General features: G+C 44.1%; 1 protein-coding gene across 2 annotated transcripts in view; it reads right to left on the minus strand.

The window, feature by feature from the left end:
• Positions 1-4295: 4295 nt before the first annotated feature.
• The window catches only part of TRAF5 (TNF receptor associated factor 5), a 44258-nt gene continuing 22364 nt past the window's right edge, over positions 4296-26189 (minus strand). The window contains exons 2-11 of one of the 2 annotated variants that reach the window (XM_061383577.1): positions 21145-21363; positions 20357-20414; positions 18497-18598; positions 15746-15910; positions 15050-15127; positions 14646-14720; positions 11999-12091; positions 7984-8124; positions 6439-6607; positions 4296-5780 (exon numbers count right to left, since the gene is read on the minus strand). In XM_061383577.1, coding sequence (XP_061239561.1) covers positions 5203-5780; positions 6439-6607; positions 7984-8124; positions 11999-12091; positions 14646-14720; positions 15050-15127; positions 15746-15910; positions 18497-18598; positions 20357-20414; positions 21145-21362 — 1677 coding nt within the window. In that variant the 5' untranslated portion in view covers position 21363 and the 3' untranslated portion in view covers positions 4296-5202. The remainder of the gene's footprint in view (positions 5781-6438; positions 6608-7983; positions 8125-11998; positions 12092-14645; positions 14721-15049; positions 15128-15745; positions 15911-18496; positions 18599-20356; positions 20415-21144; positions 21364-26189) is intronic. The other variant, XM_061383578.1, reaches the window with a different exon arrangement.

Genomic DNA, 26189 nt, shown 5'->3' on the forward strand with positions numbered 1-26189 from the left:
TTCCATGCCCTTGCTATGTAAATAGTGCTGTGATGGACTCTGGGGTGCACGCATGCTTTTGAATTATGGTTTTCTCCAGATACACGCCTAGAAGTGGGATATGGTAGTTCTATTTTTGTTTTTTTTCAGGAATCTCCATTCTGTTCTCCATAGTGGTTGTAACCAATTTATATTCCTGCCAACAGTGCAAGAGTGTTCCCTTTTCTCCACATCCTCTCCAGCATTTATTGTTTGTAGATTTTTTGATGATGGCCATTTTGACTGGTATGAGGTGATATATCATTGTAGTTTTGATTTGCATTTCTCTAATAATTAGTGATGTTGAACATCTTTTCATGTGTTTGTTGGCCATCTGTATGTCTTCTTTGGTGAAATGTCTATTTAGGTCTTGTACCCATTTTTGATTGGGTTGTTTGTTTTGATATCGAGCTGCATGAGCTGCTTGTATGTTTTGGAGATTAATCACTTGTCAGTTGCTTCCTTTGCAAATATTTTCTCCCATTCTGAGGGTTGTCTTTTCGTTTTATGGTTTCCTTTGCTGTGCGAAAGCTTTTAAGTTTAATTAAGTCCGATTTGTTAAGTTTTGTTTTTATTTTCATTATTGTAGAAGGTGGATTGGAAAAGGTCTTGCTATGATTTATGTCAAAGAGTGTTCTGCCTATATTTTCCTCTGAGAGTTTTTTAGTATCCAGCCTTACATTTTGGTCTTTAATCCATTTTGATAAACATGTATTCTAGTCTTTAACATGGGTCTCTTGGAAGAATAAAAGCATCAGTTCCCATTGAACTGTTCTTTAATTCTCCCCAGTCCCACTCAAGTGGGCTGCTTTGGCTTTTCTTTATAAATTTCACTTTGGGCTCTCCCTTCAAGTGTTTTCTGCCTATTCTCTTATTTAGCATCATAAATATGCAGAATGGTCTGAGAGATACATGTTTCTGGCAGTGAGTGGAGGCGGGGGAAGTTAGGAGGCAAAGTCTATCCGGACAACTGGGAACATGCACACAGTGGGCATTTTGGTTCACTGCTGTGATGATCTCCAGATTATGTTTTATGAGGACAAGGATGACATCTGTTTTATTTGCAGCTAAAGTAAAATCTGACAAAAATATAGTCAGTTAACATTTGTTTTCTGGGAAAAAAGAAAAGTACAGGAAGTGAGTTATAGACAAGGAGGTATACAGCTCAGAGCAAGGGCTCCTGGCCTAGTGGAGGGTAGGGGTTGAGTGCAAGGGAGTAAGGGCTAGTTTGAGAAGGCATCTTGGAGAGGTGAGGCCAAAGCAGAATCTTAAAGAGCAAGAATCCACCAGGCAATGGAGGAGGTGAGGATGGAGAAGAATATTCTAGATAGAAATGAGCACAAGCACAGACAAACATCAAAATGGCTTAGTATGCTGTTGCTAAATGCAAGGCAGAACGGTCAGGAGGTGAGGCTGGAGAGGCTGAAGCAGGTATGCAGGGCCTTGCCTGCCAGGCCAGGGAGGCTGGAGTCCTGTGGGTGATGGAGCCACAGTGGGTGGGTGAGGTGGGGAGTCACCCTTGAATTTTCATTTTAGAGATTATTGGGTGTCAATGTGAGGCTGGATCCGAAAGAGGCAAAAGAAAATATAGCGAGAACAGTTGTGAAGCAAAAACTGTAGGCCAGCAAACAGGGCAGTAGTAGACAGGAGGGATATGGAATAGTAGAAATAGTTTTAAGACATTGTTTGGAGGTTCAGTTGGCACACTGGCTGGGCGACTGGATGGGGAAAGTGGGGGGGAATCCACAGTGTCCAAGCTCTGGCATGGATGCTTACGTCACTCCCCGAGGGAGAACACACACGGGAGTCATGGGTTGGTGGTGGTGGAGAGTGTGGAGACCTCCCATTCAGTTTTGGTGAAGTGTACTTGAAGGTACTCACGCGACCTCTGTGCTTAGATATTCAGCAGGTACTTGGACAGAGGAGTCTTCAGGGAGATGAGGAGTTCAAGGATGCTGTGGAGTGCCCTGGAAGCGACTGCTGTTCTCAGCGGGGATTTGGCCCTGCTGACATTCACTTCTCTTCCCATCTCCCTTGGTATCTAACCTCTGATCTCTGACCTCTTCTCCAAGTGCTTGGCAGGCTGCTCTTCCTCCTCCCTAAAATGTGATGTTTCCAGGGAATTTCACCACCCAAGTCCTCTTTTGTGCATCCATCAAAGCTTTCTCAGAATTCTTATGTAAGGTGAAGGCCCATGTCTGCAACCACTTTCAAGAGAAAAGAGGTTGTTGCACTGATTGTCCAAGGGCCTCCACAAAGGGTTCATGGCACTCTGTTCCATTTGTGTGTGTTCAAGATAGGTGCTGGGAATGGACCCTGTGACTATTTCTTGTTTCTCTGAAATCATCATATTTGGAGACCAAGCGTCAGAATTCAGATCTGTTGAGGTGTGTGAGTGTGTACTCCACCTCCATACCCTCCTTGAATCCTGCACGCACCTTTCTCAAGGTTGTTAACTCCCCATTTATGCCTGCTGTGTCGTTTTCTTTTCATCAGAAACTGAATCAGGCCAAAGTGGAATAAATTTAAACCTTACAGATACAGAATAAAAATAACTGTTTGGATCATAAAAATGGAAAAATAATTTCCGTGGATCGATTTTCTTACAACAAAATTCACAACTCTTATTTTGTGAGAGAGAAGTGCTTTTTATTATAGAATACCTTGTTCTGTGTTCACTGTTTGAATGATGAAGGGACTCTGAGCTTATAAGCAAACCATGCCATAAGTCATACTTTTCATGTAGAGAAGTTGGTTAAAACACAAAATCAGTGTTTTGATAAATTCACTTTGAAATGTTTTTCACATCAAAGGCTTAAAACTAGTCACAACAGTGTGCTCTCCTGCTCCTCAGAACACAAGGATGACTTTGGACCAGATGAGAAACACTGCGGACCAGCACACAGAACCACCAGCATCCAGCTGTGTGGTCTACAGAAAGACTTGCTGACTTTGCCTGAGAGGATGGGCTGACCGCCAGCTGCACCCGAGTTTACCAGCACCTGCAGGGTGGTTCTCTACCAGATTTCTTCTGTGAACTCAGGGCTTTGAATTTAACCCTTTGGGAAGATTTGTGTAGTATGAGCCTTTGATATCTTGAAAATTTCACAGGGAGAGAGGAAGAAAGTTCCAACTATTCCAGAAGTCACTGGTATCAATCATGCTGCTTCTGTGAGGTCAACTGATCAAGATTTGTAACGTGTGTTCTTGCCTGTACACGCTCAAGGGAGCCAGCCTAGTGTGGGTAGTGCTCAATGGCATAACAAGAGTGAGGGCCCAGGAAAACTGGGTAGTTTTGGGTTAAGCTCAGGCTTATCAAGAGTCTAGGCTTCCCTGGTTGCTCAGGCAGTAAAGAGTCTGCCTGCAGTGCGGGAGACCCAGGTTCGATCCCTGGTTCGGGAACAGCCCCTGAAAAAAGGAATGGCAACCCACTCCAGTATGCTTGCCTAGAAAGTCCCATGGATGGGAGCCTGGCAGGCTACGGTCCATGTGGTTGCAAAGGTCAGACATGACTGAGTGACTTCACTTCAGGCTTATCAAGAGTCAGGGCTTCCCTGGTGGCTCGGTCACTAAAGAATCCGCCTGCCAATGCAGGAGACGCTGATTTGATCCCTGGGTCAGGAAGATCCCCTGAAGAAGGAAATGGCAAGCCACTCCAGTATTCTTGCCTGGGAAATCCCACGGACAGAGGAGCCTGGCAGACTCCGGTCCATGGAGTTGCAAGAGTCGGACACGACTAAACTACTACCACCATGTCAAGAGTCAGGAGGGCTTTGTGTAGACTTGTATTTACACTCTCAGACCCATACGGATAGACATAGAAGAACACGTTCTTTCTGTTCTTCACAAAGTACTCAGGACTCTGACAAGAAACATCGTAAGTTTACATAAACGCCAATTTTCAAACCAATTTATGAACTCAAAATTCTACTCAAAAAGAAAAAGACACTCTTCTTAGCCATCAATTTCAGATGGGAGTTCTGATTTCCAGAGGAAATTTTAATGGTGTTCTCCCTAGGTTTTAATTCCTCTTATCCATATATGACACTTTCTCCATCATATACTAAATTCTGCCCATCCTAATATTAATTTGCTATAATTACCAAAATATCTGTAAACTATGTTTAAACATGTATGTATATATTAAGGTGAATCTTATGAAATTGCTAACATTTGATCATTTTGTTTGTAAATAGTTTTTTCATGTGGTTTGACCTAATAACTTTAGCTGGATGGCTGTATCTCCTTATATATATATATATATATACATACATACATACATACTATGCAGTGTTTTCTGCTTTACTTCAGCAGGAAGAATGAAAATACTTACTTTATTCACAAGTTCTTATGCAGCCTTGCAAAACTGTGCTTGCTGACTACTGGTAAATTTCATGAAAGTATTAAAAGTGTAGTAGCTTCCACAATACAGTATTTAACCCAAAAAAGTCTGATCCAAACTGGGTATACTGACTTTGAAGTACACTACCCATCTACTTGGGCTTCCCTGGAGGCACAGGTAAAAAAATCTGCTTGCCAAGCAGGAGACACAGGTTCAATCCCTGTGTTGGGAAGATCCCTTGGAGGAGGAAATAGCAACCCACTCCAGTATTCTTGCCTGGAGAATTCCACAAACAGAGGACCCCAGTGGGCTGTAGTCCACAGGGTCGCAAAAAGTTGGACATGACATAGTGACTAAATAACAACAACCACCCTACTTAACTACTCAACTGAAATAGCCTACCCTAAAAGATAGCTTTTGTAGGCTTAAGGTCAGTTCTAGAATCCACAGGCCAAATATAAAAATACCAAAACACTTTCGATTGGAAGTTCTATTAATACATCTGTGTCCTCAAAGACATTTAATATTATAGAAGACTGAGACCCTGAGACCCCACACTAAGCACCAGTTAAAGAGGTATGCTTCAGTCCTTACGTTTAAGGAAGTTAACGTCTTTCAAGAGACATAAAAATATAAATAATGAGAAGATAGTCTGAGTATTATAAGTTTCAAACTGGGACAATAAAATGTAAAAAGAAGACAGCACTTGAGAAACCTTAAAATGACTTCATACATTAAGGACAAAAAGCCAAGTACAAATATGTACTGAGCCCAGATTCAGTCCCTACATTAACCACAGGTTCTGGATTCAAGGAGTCCTTTTATCCCTCCAGAAGCAATGATTAGAGATCCTCCAGGTCAGTTAAGTCCACAGCCACTTTCAAGAAGAGGGTATCATCCTTAATGTAGGTGTTCTTGGCATTCTCCAGAGTGGAATGAGCCACAAAGCGAGGACAGCCGGAGGCGATGTTCATCTCCCCGTCGGGTCTCTTAAAGCTGCTGCTGTTGGGGTCCGCCTTGAAGGTCTCCATAATGTGGTTCTTTTTGCCACTCTGGTCCAGAAGCATAAGGGTCACCCTCTGCCTGAACGGCCACTGCAACAGTGAGTCAAACTCCCCTCGCATCACCACAAAGTACAAAGACAGGTGCGTCCCCTTCCCAGACCCGTCCCCGTTCAGGTAGGCTCTAGCGCAGAGGCGGTAGCCACACCGGCTGGTGTAGAAGGGCTGGCTGAAGATGGATACTGTGTGTCCGTCCAGCGCCTCCTTCTTCTTCAGCTTGTAGTCTGTCACCTTCCAGATGAGCTTTCCGTTATAGCAGGCGCTTTCTAGCAGTTTAAATCGCTCTTCGTTTTTATTCAGCTGTGCTTTATGAATATTAATGTGGGCATCATGTTTGTTAGTCTCCCCTTCCAAAACAACTGCAAAGAAAAAAAGATTCTGAAGGCCTTAAAGCTGTCTTTCAAATATGCCCAAAATGAAATTTGGTTATCCAAAGAGAATCAATAGAATTCTGACATTCCCAAAACGAACTGAATTCAATGTCCACCAATGTGACATCCATATTAATAATACCGACTCCATGATTCTCATGTCTTGGAAAGACTGGCCCCAAGAAAACCCCAATGCGTCCTCTTGAACTGAAGCTCCCTGAAGTGTAGAGAAGACCCACTCAGCACGCGTCTAGCAGGCTTTGGCATGGTAAGCCCCACTACATTCTAACTGGGATGCTTTCAAATAGCCAAACGTGTCTCTGCTTTTCTATACTTGAAACAATGTTCCCTACCACATCTTTCCCCTAGCCTTCTCATTGTCTGCTCTCCTTAACAAACCATCATTCCCTATTCTCGGAATTTCCTGGCCTGTTTCCACCCTGTCCTTGTTCCAGTTCCCACTCAGGGCCCTTCATCATTTTTGTCTGAGTGCCCAGAACCTCATATTGTTCTGCTTCACAAATACCAGACTCAGCACTGTGGACCCTGGATGGCTGTGCCTCTCCACTGGCCCGTTTTCTTGTTTCCGTGAACACATGCAGAAGTCATGAAGCACGAGAAGAGAAGCAGAAGACATTAGACATACCTAGTCTTTGGTCATTGGTTTCCAGCAGGGTGATTTTCTGTTTCACTGTATCAATTGCTTCCACCAAAGGCTTCAGATCAAATTTACTCTGTTGCTGGTTAGCCATTTGTAGTAACTGACGCACCTGAACTTCTAGCCAAGCAGACTTGTCAATGTGACTGGCAAGAACCTTTCAGAACAAAATAGATCAACACGTCAAAAAAACATGAATGATTCTTTGAGATCACATTTTTTCATCTCAAACATTTCACCTTGAATTAACCAATTAATGCAGTGAAAAAAATGCACGGTTCAGAAGAGAGAGGATAGGATGTCAGAGAGATGAATCACCTAATACCTTCCTCCCCGCTCTACAGTATCTTGGCTCCTGTTTCAAATCTTTGAACTGTTCTTCACCTGAGTCTTACTTCTCCCTTGGATTTTCCCCTCTTGGTTCTTTAGCCTATCTTTGTATTTATGTTCTCCCTGTCTGTCCTCTTGCCTTATCACTTCCTTCTCCGTCACAACGCTTCTGATTCACTCCCGCTCTGCGAGACGGCAGAGAATGTGCTGGAAGAAGGCCCATCTGTTCTGGTCTGAGCATGGCAGGTGGTACTCAGTGCCCCAAGATAAGGCCTGAACACTTGGTTGCTCTCTTTAGATGGAAGGGATTAAACAAAACTATATTTCTCCCGCCCTCAGTGTCTTCACTCTTGACTGGTTTTTGTGTTAGAAAAAGGTCAGAATTAAGATAACAACAATTGATGGATTTCCTTTTTGCTATACGCAAACACACACACATCCATACAGTATGCGGACAAAGTATGGAAATGACATGGCCTACATTTTCTGGTATAATCCTCAAAAAGATTGCCCATATCACATTATGAAATATTTTGCACTATAAATTTTAAAATCACAATAAAGACATTATTCTTTAGAAATCTGTTTATGGTTACTTAACAGTCATGATTTACAAAGTAATTTTTGCTCTATTTTAGTAATGTGTAAAGCATTTTCTTCCCAAAGGAATTAATAGTTTCACTTTGTTGACTGCAAAATGCAGAACTACAGATGTGCTCAATAAATCTGAAGTCAAGTGACAAATATTGGGTCAATAGTGACAACCCTCATAAATTGTGTAAAAGTACCGTACCAGTGCAAACGTGTACTGACATGGCTAGGTGCACTGGGTTATGTAAAAGATCTCTATTCTTAGGAAATACATTGCGAAGCGTGTAGGGGTAAAGGGCTATAATAGGTGGCTTACTCTCAAAGGGTTCAGAAAGAACACCCATAAAGAGAGAGAGACAGGGACAGGATGGGGGCTAAGGACAGGGTTGGGATGAGGCAGGGGAGACAGGATGAAGGAAGCAAACGGGACAGAACACTGTCGACGAGTGAATCTGGGTGTGGAACACACAGGTGTTCTTTGTACTGTCTTAGCTTTGCACCTTTGAAATTATCTCCACTTAAAAAGTTAGTTTTTCCATTTAAAAAGTTAGTTAAAAAGCTAACTGGCTGTGAGGTTAAATCTGGGTTATGAATAGAAAGGCCATTTCTCACCTGCATATTTGAGAGGAAGCTTCCATTTTTGCCAAACAACTGTGCAAATTGCTTGAACTCCTTTTCGAATTTCTTTACCATTTCTGCTAGCTGCTGGATTTTGCTTTCTTTTTGTTCTAGGCTCTTATATAAGTCAGAAATCTAATAACAGGAATATGAATGAAGTAATTTAAATGCATGCAGACAAGTTAAAATAATTTGAATATAGTTCTAGGAAAAGACTACAGGTAAGAAAGTATGTTAAGGAAAAATATATATACATATTTATAGAAAATATTTACAGGTAGATTACTATATAATTCTAAGAAAACGTTTGAAGGTACTTCAAAAAAAGAGAGATCCACAGATTTCTCGCCAGCCTCTGCTGTGTGTAACCCACTTTGAGGGATCATCCCATGCTAGTGACATCACTTGATTAAATTTGCTGAACTGGTTCTTGTCTTTCATTTAGTACGTACTTACTAAACACCTAGGACTTCCTGTAGCTCAAATGGTAAAGAATCTGCCTGCAATGCAGGAGACCTGGGTTCAATCCCTGTGTTGGGGAGATCCTCTGGAGAAGGGAATGGCAACCCACTCCAGTATTCTTGCCTGGAGAATCCCACGGACAGGGGAGCCTGGTGAGCTACAGTCCATGGGGTTGCACAGAGTCGGACATGACTAACTACTGCTACTAAACAACCAGAGTTCGGATCACCACGCCACGTTAGATGCTGTCTGCACGGTGTCAACGGTAATAGCTGCAATTTACTATCCAGTTATTATATTCATTAGCTCTTTTAATCCTCAAAGAACCCCATGAGTTGGATACAAGGGTCAGCCTCATTTCATAGATAAGGAAACAGAGCCAGAGAGTTCAACCTGCCTAGTATACTGCTGACAAGTGGCAGGCAAAACACACCGCCTCTCCGAATTTGTAATCCCTTTGAGGGAAACAACTAAAAACCTCTGAGTGATCCTAGACAGCCTTCTCTTACCCCTACATCCATTCAGTCAGCAATACCTGCCAACTTTAACTCCTGACACAAAACAAAACAACTCTTACAACCACTTCTCACTGTACCTGTTTCAGCCTGGACTGTTTCTCACCTGGGCTGCTATGATAGCCTCTTAGCCAGTCATACACTGTCCCTCACACACACACACCTGAAGAGAAGCTCTACGGAGCTGGACTGGCATGGGTCCTATAGTCCACTGGAACTCCAGCAACTGGTTTGGTGCCTGGCACCAGTAGGTGCTTGTAAATATTTATTAAATGAATGAATGAACATTCCCCTCTGTCTTTAGCCTTGTTTGCCTCCAAATCATACTTCATACTGTGACCAGAAGAATACGAAGTGACAAATCTGGTCTTGTCATCCCTCCTACTTAAGCATCTCTAGTGGACTTCTTTATAGCCATACAGGGCCCTGTACAATCTGCCCAGGTCACCCTTTCAGCCTCATGCCCGTTCACACACTACACACCTTCTATTTCAGGCCGTGTGCTCAGTCACTTCCTCCTTCATCTAGAAACAACCACTTTTTAAGCATCACTCAAGGGGATATCCTCCCAGAAAGTATTTCCACACTAGTACCACCTACCTAGGCCACCTCTTAAGTTACATGACATCCTGACCATATTCCAGTATATAACTTACCCTCATGATTCCTATTGCCTTTTTGGTTATTTTGGTCATTTTTTCTCCACTAAATTGTTGAGGCTACATGTCACTAAAGCCCCTCACAGTGGCTGGCACACAGCAGGCATTTGATACGTGTTTTATAAACGAATGCACAAATGGCCACAACAGCCATCTGGTCTCTGGCTCCAGAGTCTTCTGCTTATAATCTCCGCCCTCATCCCATGCGCACCAGACCGTCCTGACCAGAAGCGAGCTCAGTGTCTTCTCCTCGCCTCTCCTCCCCCACCTCTAACCCACTCCTGTTTGTAGGGCCCATCTCGGTTAATAACACTGCTGCGTTCCCTGACTTAGCTACAGCACATGACTCCAACCTGCGAATGTCTCTTAGCCCTCCCTCTCTCTACCCACTGACAGAGCTATGGTCACGCCTTCACCTTCACCTTCACCCCCACCCACCACCACCTCCAGAACCTTGCTTCCACCTAATACTGAACTGCTTATTATGTGCCAGGCACTGTGCTAAGAGCATATAAATATATGTTCTTGTCCAAGAACATATATAATATATGTTACATGTCATATAACATATATATGTAATATATAACATATATTTTATTTATATATATATATATATATATATATATATATAATTTGACCCTCACTACAACCCCATTTTACAAATGAGGACACTGTGGAAGAGAGAGGTTAAGTACCTTGCCCAAACTCATATATGCTGAAGCAGGTCTCAAACCCAGGCATTCTGGCTCCAGGGCCCTCACTCAGCAATTGCCAGGCTCTTCTGCAACATCTTTCTGCCTGCTTCTCTGTCTTCATTCTCTTCTCTCCTTCTATCCATCTTCCTTGCTACCAGCAGCTGTCTTATTCTTAACCAAACAATTAACTGGCCAAGTATCTTCCTATTTAAAAATACCTGTTGACTCCTTATACTGGCAAACATTAGTTCCAACTCTGGCCCTTAAATCCTTTCTGAAATAGGGCAGAATATGAATAAATTTTTAAAATCATTGAATGCATAGTTTTCTAAACTTCTTGGCTTACATGGAAGGCCATTTCAGTCTGGACCCAGCACACCCAGCCTCCAGCCCTTCCCTCTCTTACACTCCGATGTCTCTCCACCCCCTGAACCGCACTTCCTTGAACCATCATGTCTCTCTGTCTTCACATAAACTTTCCCTTTCTGGACTATCCACTTTCCACAACATTTTAACTGATAGACCGTCTCTTTCTTCAAGTCAGTACAGCTCAGATGTTTACCTTGAAAAGCCTTCCACACTCCCACAGGGCAAACTGCTACAGCCTCTGTACCCCAGCACGGGGCACCCCCATCACATGTGCTATGGGGACAGCACCTTATACATTTACATTTTGGTGAGATCTTCAAGGGTAGGTGCTGGTTCTCCCCTGACCCAGTGTCTGCAGCAACTAGCCTTGTGCCTGACACATGGCATATGTTTGTTGAATGAACGGATAGGTGAAGGAGGCACCTGTTACAGAAAGAACTTGGGAATGGCTCAAGGCAGCATGCCTTCTACCAAAGTTACAGTGTAATCAGGCTTTCTATTTTTCTCCACCATCTGACCCTGAAACTCATATACCTACTTTAATATGGAATCAGATAACATAAAATAACCTGTAGCAATAAAATTCAGCACCCTCTATGCAGATGGATGGTTTCCTCCCCTACCAGGGTTTTAAAAGTCTGATCCTCTGTGATGCCCTAACAAAATGATGAACTGTTGGAATAATTACTCAATAGAATCAGCATTGAATGTTGTCCACTATGAACATACCAGGGACTACGGCTGGCATTTGCATACATTTCACTTAATAATCATAATTCAGTGAAATAAATATGTACGTATGCATTGATTAGGTTGCAAAGTTAGTAAGTTAAGACTTACTACAAAATGTATAATACCCACAGTGCCCAGAACAGATAGTCAAACGTTGTTTCAGGGTAATACTGATTTCATTTAAAAACGCCAAACACCTACTAGGCTCCTACTAGGGAATAACCAAGAGGTGTGTGGGTAGGCTGCAGAGAGGCAGTATGGAGTACCCCGGGGAACACTGGACTGACAATCAGGGGACATGGGTTTGAGATTGAATTCTGCCCCTTAAAGTCATAAACACACCAAAATTTCTTTGAATTTAGTTATTTCATCTGTTGGTTGAGGGGGCTGGACCCAAAGATCTCAAAAGCACTTTCCAGCTTGATGTGCTCGAATCCCAGGAGTCTGTCTGGTCACTTAGTAGAAAAACATCTACCTCCAGTGGACTTCCACTTAAACAGAGGAGACTATAAAAATGCCAACAAGTACAAATCCCAGCAATTCTGTTGCCTCCCTTTATAGTTGAACCCTTGATTACCTGCTCCTCTAATTGGAAGTTCTTTTCTAAAACCAGAAGCATGTGGTCCCGTAAGGCCGAACGCTCATGTTCCTGCAGGTTCCCCCGTTTATCCTTTAAGACAAAGAGAAACGTGAGTCAGGTTGTTGAAAGGCTTCCAACATGAGGGTGGTGGCAGGACATTCTGCTAAAGCTGAACTTTAACAACTTTGCTGACTTGTCTCAAGGTGGGTTTCAGGGAAAAGGATCCCTCCCAGGTCCCTTTTACATCTTTACGATTCTTTGGTACCCAGAAGACACAGAGAGTCAGGCCACTATCAAAATTCTCAGTGCTGCTTTCCTTCCTTGCCCTGTGCTGTGTTCAGACATTCAGTCGTGTCTGACTCTTTGTGACCCGAGGGACTGTAGCCCGCCTGGCTCCTCTGTCCATAGAATTCTCCAGGCGAGAACACTGGAGTGGGTTGCCATTTCCTCCTCCAGGGATCTTCCCAACCCAGGAATTGAACCCAAGTCCTTGTATCTTCTGCGCTGGCAGGCAGATTCCTTACACCAGTGCCACCTGGGAAGCCTTTCCTTGCTCTAGGAGCACATGATTGAGGGCTGAGTGTAGTTATCATCAGCTCTCAACTATTCCATATAAAACCTGTCTCCCTGGTGGTGGGTTACCTACTGATCAGCCTACCGAGCAAACTCCTCTACCACTTTTTACCACTGTCTTGCTATTGTGGGCAGAAGGTGAACTGAACTGTAGTTTCAGCCCATGCAAATTTGTTGCCCTCAAAATAAAAGTATATGTTTGCAAGAACAAATGGTTACTTTTTCCCTGATCCTTAAAATTTCATTGCAGGTTGCCTCTATAACTAATAAAAGCAAATGGTACAGGTGACCCATAGAGTCTAAGTAAACATTTATCATCAATTTCCCTTCAGTTGAGGGTTGGCCCTCTTCCAGAGCACAACTCCCCCAGCCATCCCCAGCTCTGGCACTAAGGTAAGTCCTCAAATAGAATCCAAATGGGAGATGGACCCTAACTGTAGAGAAGAATCCTTTTAGAGCTGGAAAGCAATTCTGTGTTTCATGTGTGAGGAAGATAAACCCTATGCTTTCTGCAGCTGAGACAATTGTGGTTTGATATGTGACACATTTATGGACTCTTCACTGATTTTTTAAAGGTGTTTTTCAAATAGCTTAAAAAAAATAAGAGAAACATATGCTGGGGTCAAGGGCTTCTCCAGTGGCTCTGTGGTAAAGAATCCACCTGTAGTGCAGGAGACACAGGAGTCATGGGTTTGTTTCCTGGGTTGGGAAGATACCCTGGAGGAAGGAGGGCATGGCAACCCACTCCAGTATTCTTGCCCGGGGAATCCCATGGACAGAGGAGCCTGGCAGCTACAGTCCATAGGGTCACAAAGAGTTGGACAGGACTGAAGCTACTGAGCATGGTGCAGCATGCCTGTGTCAAACAACACAGCAAGCAGCAGAATGAAAAGTAGAAGTCCCCTTTTCTCTGTCCCCACATCCAATTCCCTAGTCTCACTCATCAGAGTCAGCAAAGATATACATACATTTTCAACACAGTGAGGTCATAGTGTAAGTAATTTAAAAAATATATACCTCATGCTTTTTATCAGATGCATAGTATTCCAAAATATGAATATATATATATATTTTTTTTTTCACTTCTGTGGATTTTTTTGCTAAATACAGTAGTTCCAGCTTAGCCACAGTTTTGATATCTGTGGTTTCAGTTACCCATGGTTAATCATGGTCCAAAAATAAGAAATAGACAATTTTAGAAAATAATTCATACTTTAAATTGTGAGCTGTTCTGAGTAGCATGATGCACTCTTGTTTCTTCTTGCTATATCCTGCCCCAGAGGTGAGTGATCCCACTGTCCAGGTATCCAAACTATACATACTACCCACCCATTAGTCACTTAGTCATCTCGGTTATCAGATTAACTGTTGCAATATCAAAGTGCTGTGGTCAAGTAATCCGTATTTATTCAATAATGGCCCCAAATGATGCTGGCAATTCAGGTATCCTCTTGCTGTGCCTAATTTATAAATGCGTAACTTTATCATATGTATGTGATAGGGGAAAAAACATAGTATATATAAGGTTTGGTACTATGGTTTCAGACATCCATCGAGGCTCTTGGAATCTATCCTTCATAGACAAGATATATTTGCTGTGTATGTGTGTTTGTTTAGGTGTGTGATCATTGCATACTTATGAAAGGATATCTGTGAAATAAATTCCTAGCAGTAAAATTGCAAGGTCAATGTGTCAGGTCACATTTTTATTTTCACAGATATAAGCAAACCTCAAAAAGTAGGTATTATGAACTTTATGTATATATAAACTAATTGTTGTGTTTCTCTGGAGAACCCTAATACAATTGCCAGTCTTTTTTTTCTATTCCATATATAGTTATTATAAAACATGGGCTATATTCCTTGTGTGCATTATATATATACTTGTAGCTTATTAATTTTATACATAGTATTTCTTAATTCCCTACTCCCATCTTCCCTCTCCCTACTGGTAACCACTAGTTATTGCCAGTCTTACAGTTTCACAGACACTGAATGTCCTGCATCCTGAATGGAATCAGAGTAAAATGAATGATACAGCAGAAGGCAGACAGACACAGTCACTCCATACCTTTACAGCACAGCCATAGTTCTTAAAAGGACAGTCTTGTTCAGCTTCAGGACACACGGCCAGGTGTTCATCCACCTGTGAAACAGACAGCCTCAGGCTATAGAAATGCATCCTGACTCTCCAGCTACCTGGTATAACTGCAGTCAGCAGGGAGCCAAGGGTAGCTTGAGGAGAAAACAGGAAACAGAAGGCAAAAAAGCCAAGCTGAGGCTGCCTAACATGGAAACAGAGAATTCTCAGGGAGAAGAATCCTCAGGGAGAAGGTGAGGGAAGACAAAACCATGGCCATCATGAGGATAAGGTAAGCCTCGGGCCCCCGCCTATGGGATTTTATCAAACACACACTGTAATGATTACTGAACTTTATCTTACGTAAAATCACTGAGAGAATTATTTACACTTACCTCAGTTCTTGGAATGGTCTGCAAACACTTGTTGGGACAAGATACTGGGTAGTCAGGACACAGGTTTTCCTCGTGATTCTGAAGCAATGAAAGGGTGCTGAAATAAAGCCAACCTGGCTTCCAAAGGCTCCCTGTATGCCCTCAGAGTGTGTGCACATATAACCCCTTGGAGACCTATGCAGTGTGGCTCATCCTCTACAAGAAGGTACAGCCTAGCAGCAAAAAGGTTCCTGATGGTTGTTTTCTCAGTATAAATGAATTCAGTTTTCCAATTATTCCAAAGAAGGTCAGAGTTCATGGGGCTGGCAGAGGACAGATGATGCACGTCACTGGCATGGCTTCTTTGGCACATGTAAAAGGTACCCACACTTTCTTCTTACGCCTGCATCCTGCCTCGCCAATTGTCAGAGCATCCTGAGGACAAAGAGTGTGGTCCCCTCCTTGTGACTCAGCTACTAGTGTGCACTTGGCCCACTCACACTCAGCAGGTAATCAAACAGCATTTTTGCCAATGATACATGAAAAGAGACCTACCAAGAAGGCTTTCAGCTTTTTATAGAACCCTCAGATAAGTTATTCTTTAGGCCTCTTTCTGCACAAAAATAAATTCAGAAAAGTGCTTCTGGTACCCCATCTGATTCACTGTGACCACTCAGGCAGAATTCAGTCCCATAAAGATGCCTTTTTTTTTTTTACCTGTAGATTGATGACTACCACATCCTTTTTGCAATAAAGGCATTTTTCCTCTCGAAACTGGCAGTATGCGCTCAGATGCTCTTTCAGATCTTTGCGAAGGACTGGCTCCCGACAGTTTTCATTAGAACACTGCACAGGCTGGAACAGGCAGTGCTGAAGGTGGTCCTGCAACAGGCAACCACAGGCCAGTGGGGCACTGAGCAGGGCACTGGGAAGGGGAGCGGCTGCAAGGCCTGGGGAGGGCGGAGGTGGGGAGGACCTTGGGCCAGCAGGAGGACAGCTGGGAGGGCTGGTGGGGGAACCACCTGCTGCCTCTGCTGAGGACAGGGCATGGAGAGGGCTGTCTGCATGGAGGCTGCGAAAGCCAGCCTGGTCTGGAGGACAGGGCTTCGAAGATGGGTGATGAAGGAAGCATGCTGAGTTTATCTTAGGTCATCTACTAACCTGCTCACGTTCTCAGGTTAGTCCTTGAACATCCTCCTTAGCGCTGCCAATTAATTTACCAGCTCCTCAAGGTCATTTCTTTTTTCGCCCTCCATGCCCACCCTCAGCACCAAGTCCAAATCTCTGCACTCTGTTGTTGTTTAGTCACTCAGTTGTGTCCAACTCTTTGCGACCCTGTGGCCTGTAGCCCACCAAGCTCCTCTGCCCATGGGGATTCTCTAGGCAAGAACACTGGAGTGGGTTGCCATGCCCTTCTCCAGGGGATCTTCCCTACCCAGGAATCAAACCTGCATCCCAAGCATTGGCAGGTGTTTTCTTTACTGCTGAGCCACCAGGGAAGCGCTGGGTGGTAAAAGCTGAAACAGAGGGCTGAGAGGGAAGAAGAGAAGGCCAGCTCCTAAGTAAGTGAAGGAAGGGGAAGGACTGGAGGAAGGAAAGCGAGGGAGAGGGAGCTGTCCCAGAAGCAGTAAAGCAGAGCAGTGAGAGGAATTCAGGAATCAGAATCCCAGGCCCAGGAGAAGCTTGGGTCAGCCCTGTCAAGTCGGGAGACATTCTTAACCAGCACTTTAGAAAATGATGACACAGACAACGTTCGGTCCAGTGTTGTTCATGTTACAGACTTTTACAAGCAGGCCAGTCTTAACAAGACCTGGGGATAACACTGCAAGTTCCTGTGATGCTGACAAGGTGTCAAAATCCTAGTGGGCTTGTTCCCTACCACAAGATCCTTTAAAACAGGGCTGACAAGCTACAGCCCTTGGGCCAAACCTGGCCCACCACTTGTTTCTGTAAATAAGGTGTAACTGAGAACACCAACAAGTATTTCTTCCTGTGTTGGCTATGGCTGCTTTCCCTCCGAGATGGCAGAGTCAGGCAGCTGGGACAGACACTGGCTGGCAAAGTTTAAAATATTTTCTATTTGGCTCCTGAGAGAAATAGTTTGCTGACCCCTCTTCTGAAGGAAAAAAAAAAAAAAAGGGCACATAGTTTTTCTACAGGAGGTAAATAAACATTATAGCTATTCTCCTTTGCTTCTAGTAGTGACAGTGACAGCTGAAATCTACATCTCCAAAATTCATGGATGCTACCCCTCAGCTGTCACCAAAACAGTCAACATTCATCAAGACTCTCACCCTGTGAAATCCTACAGCTTACCACACAGGTGACGGAGAACAGGGAGTAAGAGGAAATATTAATACGAAAGAAACAGGTGAAGAGAAACCATCCACTATTCTCCAGAAGGTGATGATCTGGTCATGAGAGCTGACCAATGGCCATTTGAGCCTCATTTCCTTCTCAGGCTTAATGACAACCAAGTTGGTCAAAGGACTCTACTATAGGACCTGACTATCAAAACAAGTGGTGAGGGACTGTCTCAGGAAAACACAAAAACCTTTCGTGAACTTCCAAAGAAATTCTTGGGTTAACAGGGAAATCATCTACGCATTTCTGAGCTCAGTGCCTGGGGGTTTGGAGGAATGCTGGGAAAAGGACTGAATCACTAGAAATACATTCCACAGCGTGGTACGGGAGGGTGAGAGGGGAAACTTGCAGCAGTCTCCAAGCAGTTCCCTGGAAGCTAGAGACGTCTGCCTCACATTCATTCATGGCGTGATGGAACCTGACCTGGGCCTGCTCTGGCAAAGCCGTGTTTCCTGCTTCCTGCTTAACGGCTTTCTGCTGATGGATGGGAGAGTAACGGAGGGCAGTTTCATCTGAAAGGAACCTGACAACCCGTCACCTCCCCTATACCTTGCTTGTCCGCATCTCTTACCCACGTTTCACCTTCACACTGCATCCCAGCTCTGTTCTGGTCTGCGTCATCTTCCTTTAGATCATAACTTCTAAGAGAGCAGGGCCCATAGCAGCCAGGAAACACCCACCCCAGCACCTGCAATGCTTCCAGGCAGGGGACCCCTTACAACTATGTCTTTCTGCAGTCATGCCCTGGAATCCCAAGTCCTTCACAGTTTTCCAAAATGACGTGTCCTTGGCTCGACCATTTCTTTTGCCCAGCATGTGCCATTCTCTTTTGAATCAATGAACCCGGACCTGTAATTCAAGGTCTAGCACACATTGTTATGTTCTCCATGTGTTCCATACAAAATGAATCTCTTCTTGTGAGATTCATTTCATACCTTAGCCCTTGGCATGCTACACTGTAGCCAACTGTATTGCTAGACAAAAATTTTCTGAGGGCCACCCACCAAAACCATGTACCATGCTTAGCCCAGGAACTTACACATAAAAATGTGTTTAGTACATGACACTGGAAAATGGCAGACACTGTTCATGAATAATACCAACCTGGTATCGTCCCAGAATAATCTTGGCATTACATCTGGGAGCATTTTTGCAAAACACATACAAATTGAGGACTTCCCTTTTGCAGCAATTGTCTTTAAACACCTAAAAGATAAACATAATAGATTCACACACTCCAAAGCTTTAGAGCAACATGAAGGAATCTATTATTAATTTGGTCTTCAGTTCATCTCAAAAGTTGGGTGGAAACTTCCAGTCAGTGGTTGGAATGGAAATACCAGATTCGCCACCATATAAGAAAAGACCGTCTCAGATACATCTGACAGGCCACCAGACATACAAGCCAGGTTAATTCAATGCTTACTGCAGTAGGCTGAAGCTGGGGGAAATCTGGTGGTGAACTTGACCCCACATGCTCAAAGGTCAGGAGGTGGGGCTGTGGATGGGGGCGATGCTTTCCACTTCCTGTCCCAGGGTAAACGTTGTATTAGTCATCAGGTGGTATCACTGAAGCTCTGCTGACTTATGTTTCAGCACAAGCCAGGGGCTGGCAAACTTTCTCCATAAAGGGTGAGAGAGTAAATTATTTTCAGCTTTGTCAGCCACATTGCAATGTCCTCTGTTGACACTATTCAGCCTGCTATACACAATACTTAAGTGAATGGGCATGCCTGTGTTCCGATAAGATGTTATTTACGGGCACAAACGTGAATTTCATATGATTTTCACATGTTACAGAACATTGTTCCTTTGATTTATAAATTTTTACTTTGAAATAGACTCACAAGAAGTTGCAAAAAACAGTACAGAGTTCCTGTGTACCCTTCTTTTGATTTTTTTCAATGATTTAAAAATATAAAAGCCATTCTTAGCTCACAGGCCATACAAAAACAGGTGGCAGGCTGGATCAGTCCCAACAAATCCCACGTTGTAGTATGCCAACCCCTGGCTAGTGGGTGAGGCAGACACAAGTACAGCTAGGCTTATGGAAAATGCATTATAAGAGCAAAGAGAAGGCACACATACCTTTACTAAAAAGACAAATAACCCACTTAAAAAAATGGGCAAAGGATTTGAATAGAAATCTCTACAAAGAAGATATCCAATCAGCCAAGCACATGAAATAATGCTCCATGTCATCAAACACTAGAGCCTCAAAACCATGAGGTATCTCTTCATAACCACTGCTGCTGCTGCTGCTAAGTCGCTTCAGTTGTGTCCGACTCTGTGCGACCCCATCTACGGCAGCTCACCAGGCTTCCCCGTCCCTGGGATTCTCCAGGCAAGAACACTGGAGTGGGCTGCCATTTCCTTCTCCTTATAACCACTAGGAAGGCTATAATAAAAAAGATGGATCACAACAAATTTTGTCAGGGATTTAGAGAAATTAGGAACTCTCACACCTTGCTGGAAAGAATACTGCTTTGGAAAACAACCTAGCTGGTTCCTCAGAATGTTAAACATAGAGTTATCACGTGACCCAGTCATTCCACTCCTAGGCACACACCCCAGAAACATGCACACTTTAAAGGAAATTTTACGGCATATGCATTGTATCTCAATAAAGCTATTATTACACTTAATAAAAGAAAGTTTGAGAGACTAAACAGATGAGAAAGTGAATTGCAGGAAATAGGATGTTTCATTTCTGCAAGCAACTCACAGTAACTGGAGCTCGGATAGAAAGAGGGTAAAGAGGATGTGGGTAAAAAGACCTGGGGATTCAGTAAGGACCCAAAACTCCTCTCTCGAACAGGGGTGGGAGTGGGGTCCAACCTGACCACACAGCAGAGGAATCTGGACTCCAAGGAAGGGTCCCCCTCCTGCTCTCTTGCTCCAACTCCTCTGTCCAGTTCAACCCAGGACACTGGCTGCTCCATCCCAAACCAGGGATCGTCTTACCTCCTGAGATTTGATCACCTCCTTATCTACAGGGCAGAGTGGGACTGTGTCCAATTCTCTGTAAAGAAAAGTCAAAATGAAGCCAGAGTTAAGGGTTGACCTCAACAACCTTTCTAAGAGCAGCCCCAGCACTCCAGCCACACTTGACCCCTTGAAGTCCCCCCTGAGCAGGCCAGGCCCCATCTTTACTCATGCTGTTCCCTCTTTCCAGAAGGGGCCCTCTGGCACCCCAATTTCAGCACCTCCTCAGTGAAAGTCCTGAAAGTCCCATTCATCCTCCAGGATGTGAGTCCAAGAAGGAGTCCCGCAGACAGAGTCAAATGTTCTCTGCCAACGTTCCCCTTGGCGGTCCTATGCTATCACACTGTACCACCACCTGTCTCCTCCACTAGAACAGAAGATTCTAGAGGGTCCTGTTTCACACTTAACCTCTAACTCTTCACCTCTGTGCCCTGCCTCAAGGCAGGGGAAGGTCAGGGCGCCTACAAGAAAGACCCTCTTGGGAGACAGGTCCTTCCCCGTGTAGACTGTGCACAGAGGTTGGCCCTCGCGTGCAAAACAGGTGTGGTCTGAAAAGGTGACGATCAATAGGATAGTGGGAAGAAAATGAAGGTTATACTCCTCAGGCTCTCAGAGAAGGGCCCTGGGAAAGCCCGTCCCCAAATTTGTGGTTCTGTGGGCAACCACAGCAATTCCCGAAACCCTGATCTTAGTTGAGCGGCCACAGACGGCTGCTCCCGGGAACACGCTGGCCGCTTCTGGCGGGAGCGGAGGCCCCGCCGGCTCACCTCAGGGCCAGGATGCACTGGTGGCAGAAGCGGTGCCCACAGCCCGTCTGGTGGGGGTTGTGAAGCACTGAGTGGCAGAAGGCACACTTGTAGCGCTCTTCCAACCGCTCCACAAACTGGTACTCCGCGTCGGGCTCGAAGTCCAAGGAGATGGAGTTGCCAGAATTCTGGCGGGTGAAACCACAGGGCACTCCTCCTTGCTCCTCAAAATAGGCCATCCTGGGGGTCAGAAGAGAAGGAAAACTCAGTGTACGAGCATCAAAACCGCCAGAGCCATCGGGTGTTTTAATTATTTTTTCCCTAATTGGTAAACATCACCCACAGGGTCCTTCTGTCGTGACTGTGGAACAGTGACAACCTCCTGCCACTGGAGGGCTCCCGCAGAAGGGAGCCAGATGGCTTTGGGGTGCTCGGGTGAGAGTCTAAACCAGATGACTTTGAGCAGGGTTGTATGAGACTTCAGCTCTTTGTCCATCAAAGAGCTAAATTATCCTTCAGTGGGGCTACATGCTTGGACAAAATACAGCCAAGTGTTAACTACATTCTGAGTAAACTCATTATGGATTTTGCTTCCACTCAGTTGAGAAAACTGAAACAAATGTTGTGTTAACAAGCAAGAATCTTGCATGCCAATATATTTCTTGCAAAATATATAGATATATCACCACCACCAAGCCATACCGTTTCTCACCTGAGCTGAATAAAAGCCCATTAACTGCTTTTCCTTCCAATCTATTCTCCATACTATAGCCAGGGTGATAGTTTCCCAAAAACACTATGAGGGAAGGTTATCTCTCTTCATCATTCCGTAGCTTCCCAGGGCTTCTACGTTAAAGCCGACAATGCAAAGCATACTCCTCACTCAGTAGCTTCCTGGGTGTCCCCTCCCCTTGCTTCATGACTCCAGCCACACAGGCTTTCTTTCTAATATATCATGCTGTCTCTAGCCCCAGGGCCTTTGCACAAGCTGTTGCCTCTGTGCTTCCCCCTATCCCCTTCCATTCCTCTTCACTTAGTTAACTCACATTTGTGTTTCAAATTTCAAGTTTCATATTCTCAGGTAAGCTTTCTCTTCTTCCCCTAATCTGTTAGGAGGCCAATTCACTAGTCTGTAAAACACTTAAAGCTTCCATGGAGTAGCTGGAGGTATGAGTAAGGGTATTTGTGAGGGGTGGAATTTTTGCTATATAATCCTACTGAATTTTTGAACATGAATGTATTACCTATCCAAAAATTTAAAAATATACAAAACCAAAACGCTATTCACCCACTGTTGTATCTATCATAGAACTAGGTTCTTTCCCTTCAGAGCAATGCTTGATTTGAGACTGGATATGCATTTATGTGGTTATTTTATTTATATCTGTGGTCCTCTGTGACAAACAGATAGCATCTGGTCTTGCTCACTGTTGCATTTCCAGCCCATAGCACCAAGCCAGGCGTGGAGAACAACTCAGCTATTTGCTGAGTTAATATTATTGGATAGAATTTTTTTCAAAACCCTCAACAGGGCAGCTATAAGCAGTGTTGGCCTCTAACACAGTGATTCTTTTTTTTGGTGGGGTGGGGGAGTAATAGAGGAGGGAAATTAAGAAGTACAAACTTCCAGTTACAAAAATAAATGAGTCATATCACAGTGATTCTTAACCTTTTCTGAGCAAGGACTCCCCCCACCTTTGAAAATCTGATGAAAACTCTAGACCCTTCTACCTATGAAACAGCACAGACACCTCACACCTGGACCTTTAAGGACCCTGGGGACCCCCACTTGTGGCCCCCAGGTTGACAAGAGCTCTGCATGCCCGGCATGCTGCTCCCCTTGGCCCAGTGCCAGGAGTGACGCTCTCTGTGTCCGCAAACGGTGAGAGTACGGGTGGTCCTTGGTGAAAGGACAGAAGTGACGTCCTCCTGTGCGGTTGTGGTACAGGAAGCCCTGGCCTTCAGGCTTGCTTGCTTTGGCCTGTTCTCGGGATCCCTCATGAGTCTCCTGTAGCGGATGAGGTCAGCTGGGCCTGGGAGCAGCTGTGTGTGGCCTGACCACATCGGTGGGAGAGGAGCAGCCCTACTCAACCTTCAGCTCTGCCCAGGTCAGCTGCGGGCCTGTCCCACTGCTGCCGTGGTCTGAAGCTGGGCTGTGGCCCGGGCGAATGGAGCAGAGAAAGCAACTGACCTCTTTCAGCAAATCAAGCTTTCTCTCTGGACAAGCTTGGCAGAGGGGATTTTTTTTTCCCCCACTTACCCTGGGGTTTAAGACCAAAGTTCCACCTTTCTCCTCTCTGTGTTTCCTACAGAACTTCAAGGGTGGCAGGTGAGCAGACCAAGATGTGGTTGTTCCCCTTTTAACGTGGTTTACTCTTGAGATTTAACAAAATTTTAGTTATGAAGATAAAGAGGCACAGACCTTGATCTACACACATGACCTGATCACCAAGACTGGAGAACCTATCCCAACTGCCCTGACCTGCCCTGTGTCATCTAGTCCCAAGCAGGAGGACAGCTCGCATTCTCTGCCCTTGGAGGACACTCTCTTGAGACCAGACTCATGTCTGAGTACAAAGCATCTAAATTTGGGCCCTCACAGAGATACCCTAGAGCAGCAAGCCTGTTTAACTCCAGAACAAGGCAGGAGGATGTACAAAACGCAGTTAGGGTTCCCCTCCATCACATTCTCTCCTCTTTCTTAGCACAAGAATCTAATGCACTCATCTGTGTGTTTGTCCATCTTTCTCTATTTTCCACTCAATTTTGTTAGGAACCCAAAGCCACTCCACAAAATAAAATCCCTTAAGAAATTTGAGGACACCAAAGAGATTTTGCTTATGTGGGTTATATGTATTAATATTTACCATATTTGAGCTTAAAATTGAGAAACTAAAAAAAACTCTTTATTAATTAATTCACTTTAAGATAACAATGGGATTTCCCTGTTGGCTCAGATGGTAAAGAATCCGCCTGCAATGCAGGAGACCTGGGTTCAATCCCTGGGTCGGGAAAATCCCCTGGAGAAGAGAATGGCTTCCCTGGTGGCTCAGTGGTAAAGAACTTGCCTGCTAATGCAGGAGACATAAGAGATGTGGGTTTGATCCCTGGGTTGGGAAGATCCCCTGGAGGAGGGCATGGCAACCCACTCCAGTATTCTTGCCTTGAGAATCCCATGGACAGAGAGACCTGGTGGGCTACAGTCCACAGGGTCACAAAGAGTTGGACACAACTGAAGTGACTTAGCACCCAAGCACACAAGATAATAATGAGCCAGTTACATGTTAACATAAATCATATTTTTATGAAAAATAATCATTTTCCAAAAGAAAAAAATTAGTAAGAGTGGCATTTAAAAAAATATATTTTTGCACATCTCTGTTTGGGCTTAAGAGAAGATAGCTGGATATTCATATCTACTCTGCATTCAGTGTTGCATTATCACATGTCACGTAGCTTCTGCACACTCATAAAAGGAGAGTAAAAATGGAAAATGACATCTTAGTATTATTATGCAGACAATTTGCCCATGCAGATCACCTGAAAGGGTCTCAGGGAGCTCCAGGCAATGGTGTAAATGCCAAACATCTGCTCTCCGTGGGGAAAAGTTGCAAGTGAAAGTTGTCAATTCTATGCCAAAACATACCTGAATGACATATGAGCCCACTGGCTGTAGGAAGCCCACATCCTAGGAACAGCCGCTCCAGTACCCTCAGGGCCCCTCAAGTCCACTTTGGGGACCACTGCTCTATCAGGCTGCCCATTGGCCTGCCCCTTGTCAGTCTTTATTCCGACAGGCCCAGCATGTGACCCTCACAGATAGTCTCCTTCCACCTGCTGAATGGCCCACAGAGGACCACACTCACCCTACCACTGCGTGTCTGGCCCGGCCCTGGTCAGTATGCCTAGGTCATCCAGTGACCTTGTTCACTCTCCAAGATGTTGTCTTGTCCAATATATGTCCTTAAGCAATCAAATTTTCATCTCATTAAACACCCAAAAAAATAAGCACTTGTGTTCTGCTATACAATAAGGACTTGCGATGTTTCAGGGCAATGTTCTTAGCCAAGCAGAACCAAGCAGTAAATTTTCCCAGAGCAGGGTCTGTCTCCTTCCTTTGAAGCTCCATCAGGCCTGTGACTCAGCTCCAAAAATGGAACCGATGCACTGTGCTTGCTGACGTTAGAGAGCCCCAATAATAGAACTATAAAGGCTGATGTTTCTTTGTCTAACAAATACATTTCTTTAACCACTTCAACATTTCCAGCTGGTACTCTGTCATTCCTAGGAGGTTATTTAGTGGAAATGAGTAAGAGCTCCATTTTATTAAAATCTTTCCCCTCAGGGTATAATAGCTTATGTAACAGGAACAGCCAAAGATTTCAGTTCTCATAAATAAGAAAAAAAAATCATCAAAATTACTTTTAGAGCTTGTATATCTCCTTACTGCAGTAAACAGTGCCTTATTCCTGCCATCAATGGAATTATAATGGTCCTCCTACTAGAGTTATTAACTCAAACCAAAAAAGACAAGAGAAAATGACACCCCATCTGCTCCCTAAGAACTCATATTGAGTTCCTTTTAAATGTTATTTTTAAGCTTCATAAACTGATGCATCTTTTAGCTGAGAATTTTCTAGAAATTTCAAAGAAAGTCTGTGATGTCGCTATTTAAATTATTTCCTCCCTCTTCCCCTTCCTCCCTTCCCTTCTTTCTTCCTTTCTTAAGACACTTTGTCATGCGCTTTAATATCTGGTAGATCCCGGGCCTCAACTTGACCCCACTGTTCTTCTTCACTTAGATATTTCTTCTTATTCATTTTTGGGGAACACATAATAAATAAACTAACATTCTGAAACAGCATTTGGCTTTTAGTTAGAATCAAAAGGGCACAAGTCTAGCAGAATTCAGTCTCGGGTGTAACAAAAAAATAGGAAGGTCTGTGTCTGTCTGTCCACACTACCTCCACAGTCTCCCAGCATATCATATAGATTAATGAAGGTTTGGAAAACTGAGGAATGCTTCTATATATCATGTTTTACTTCATAATACATAAGCCCAGGAA

Source organism: Bos javanicus, chromosome 16, assembly GCF_032452875.1.
Source record: "Bos javanicus breed banteng chromosome 16, ARS-OSU_banteng_1.0, whole genome shotgun sequence".
Taxonomy (NCBI): Eukaryota; Metazoa; Chordata; class Mammalia; order Artiodactyla; family Bovidae; genus Bos; species Bos javanicus.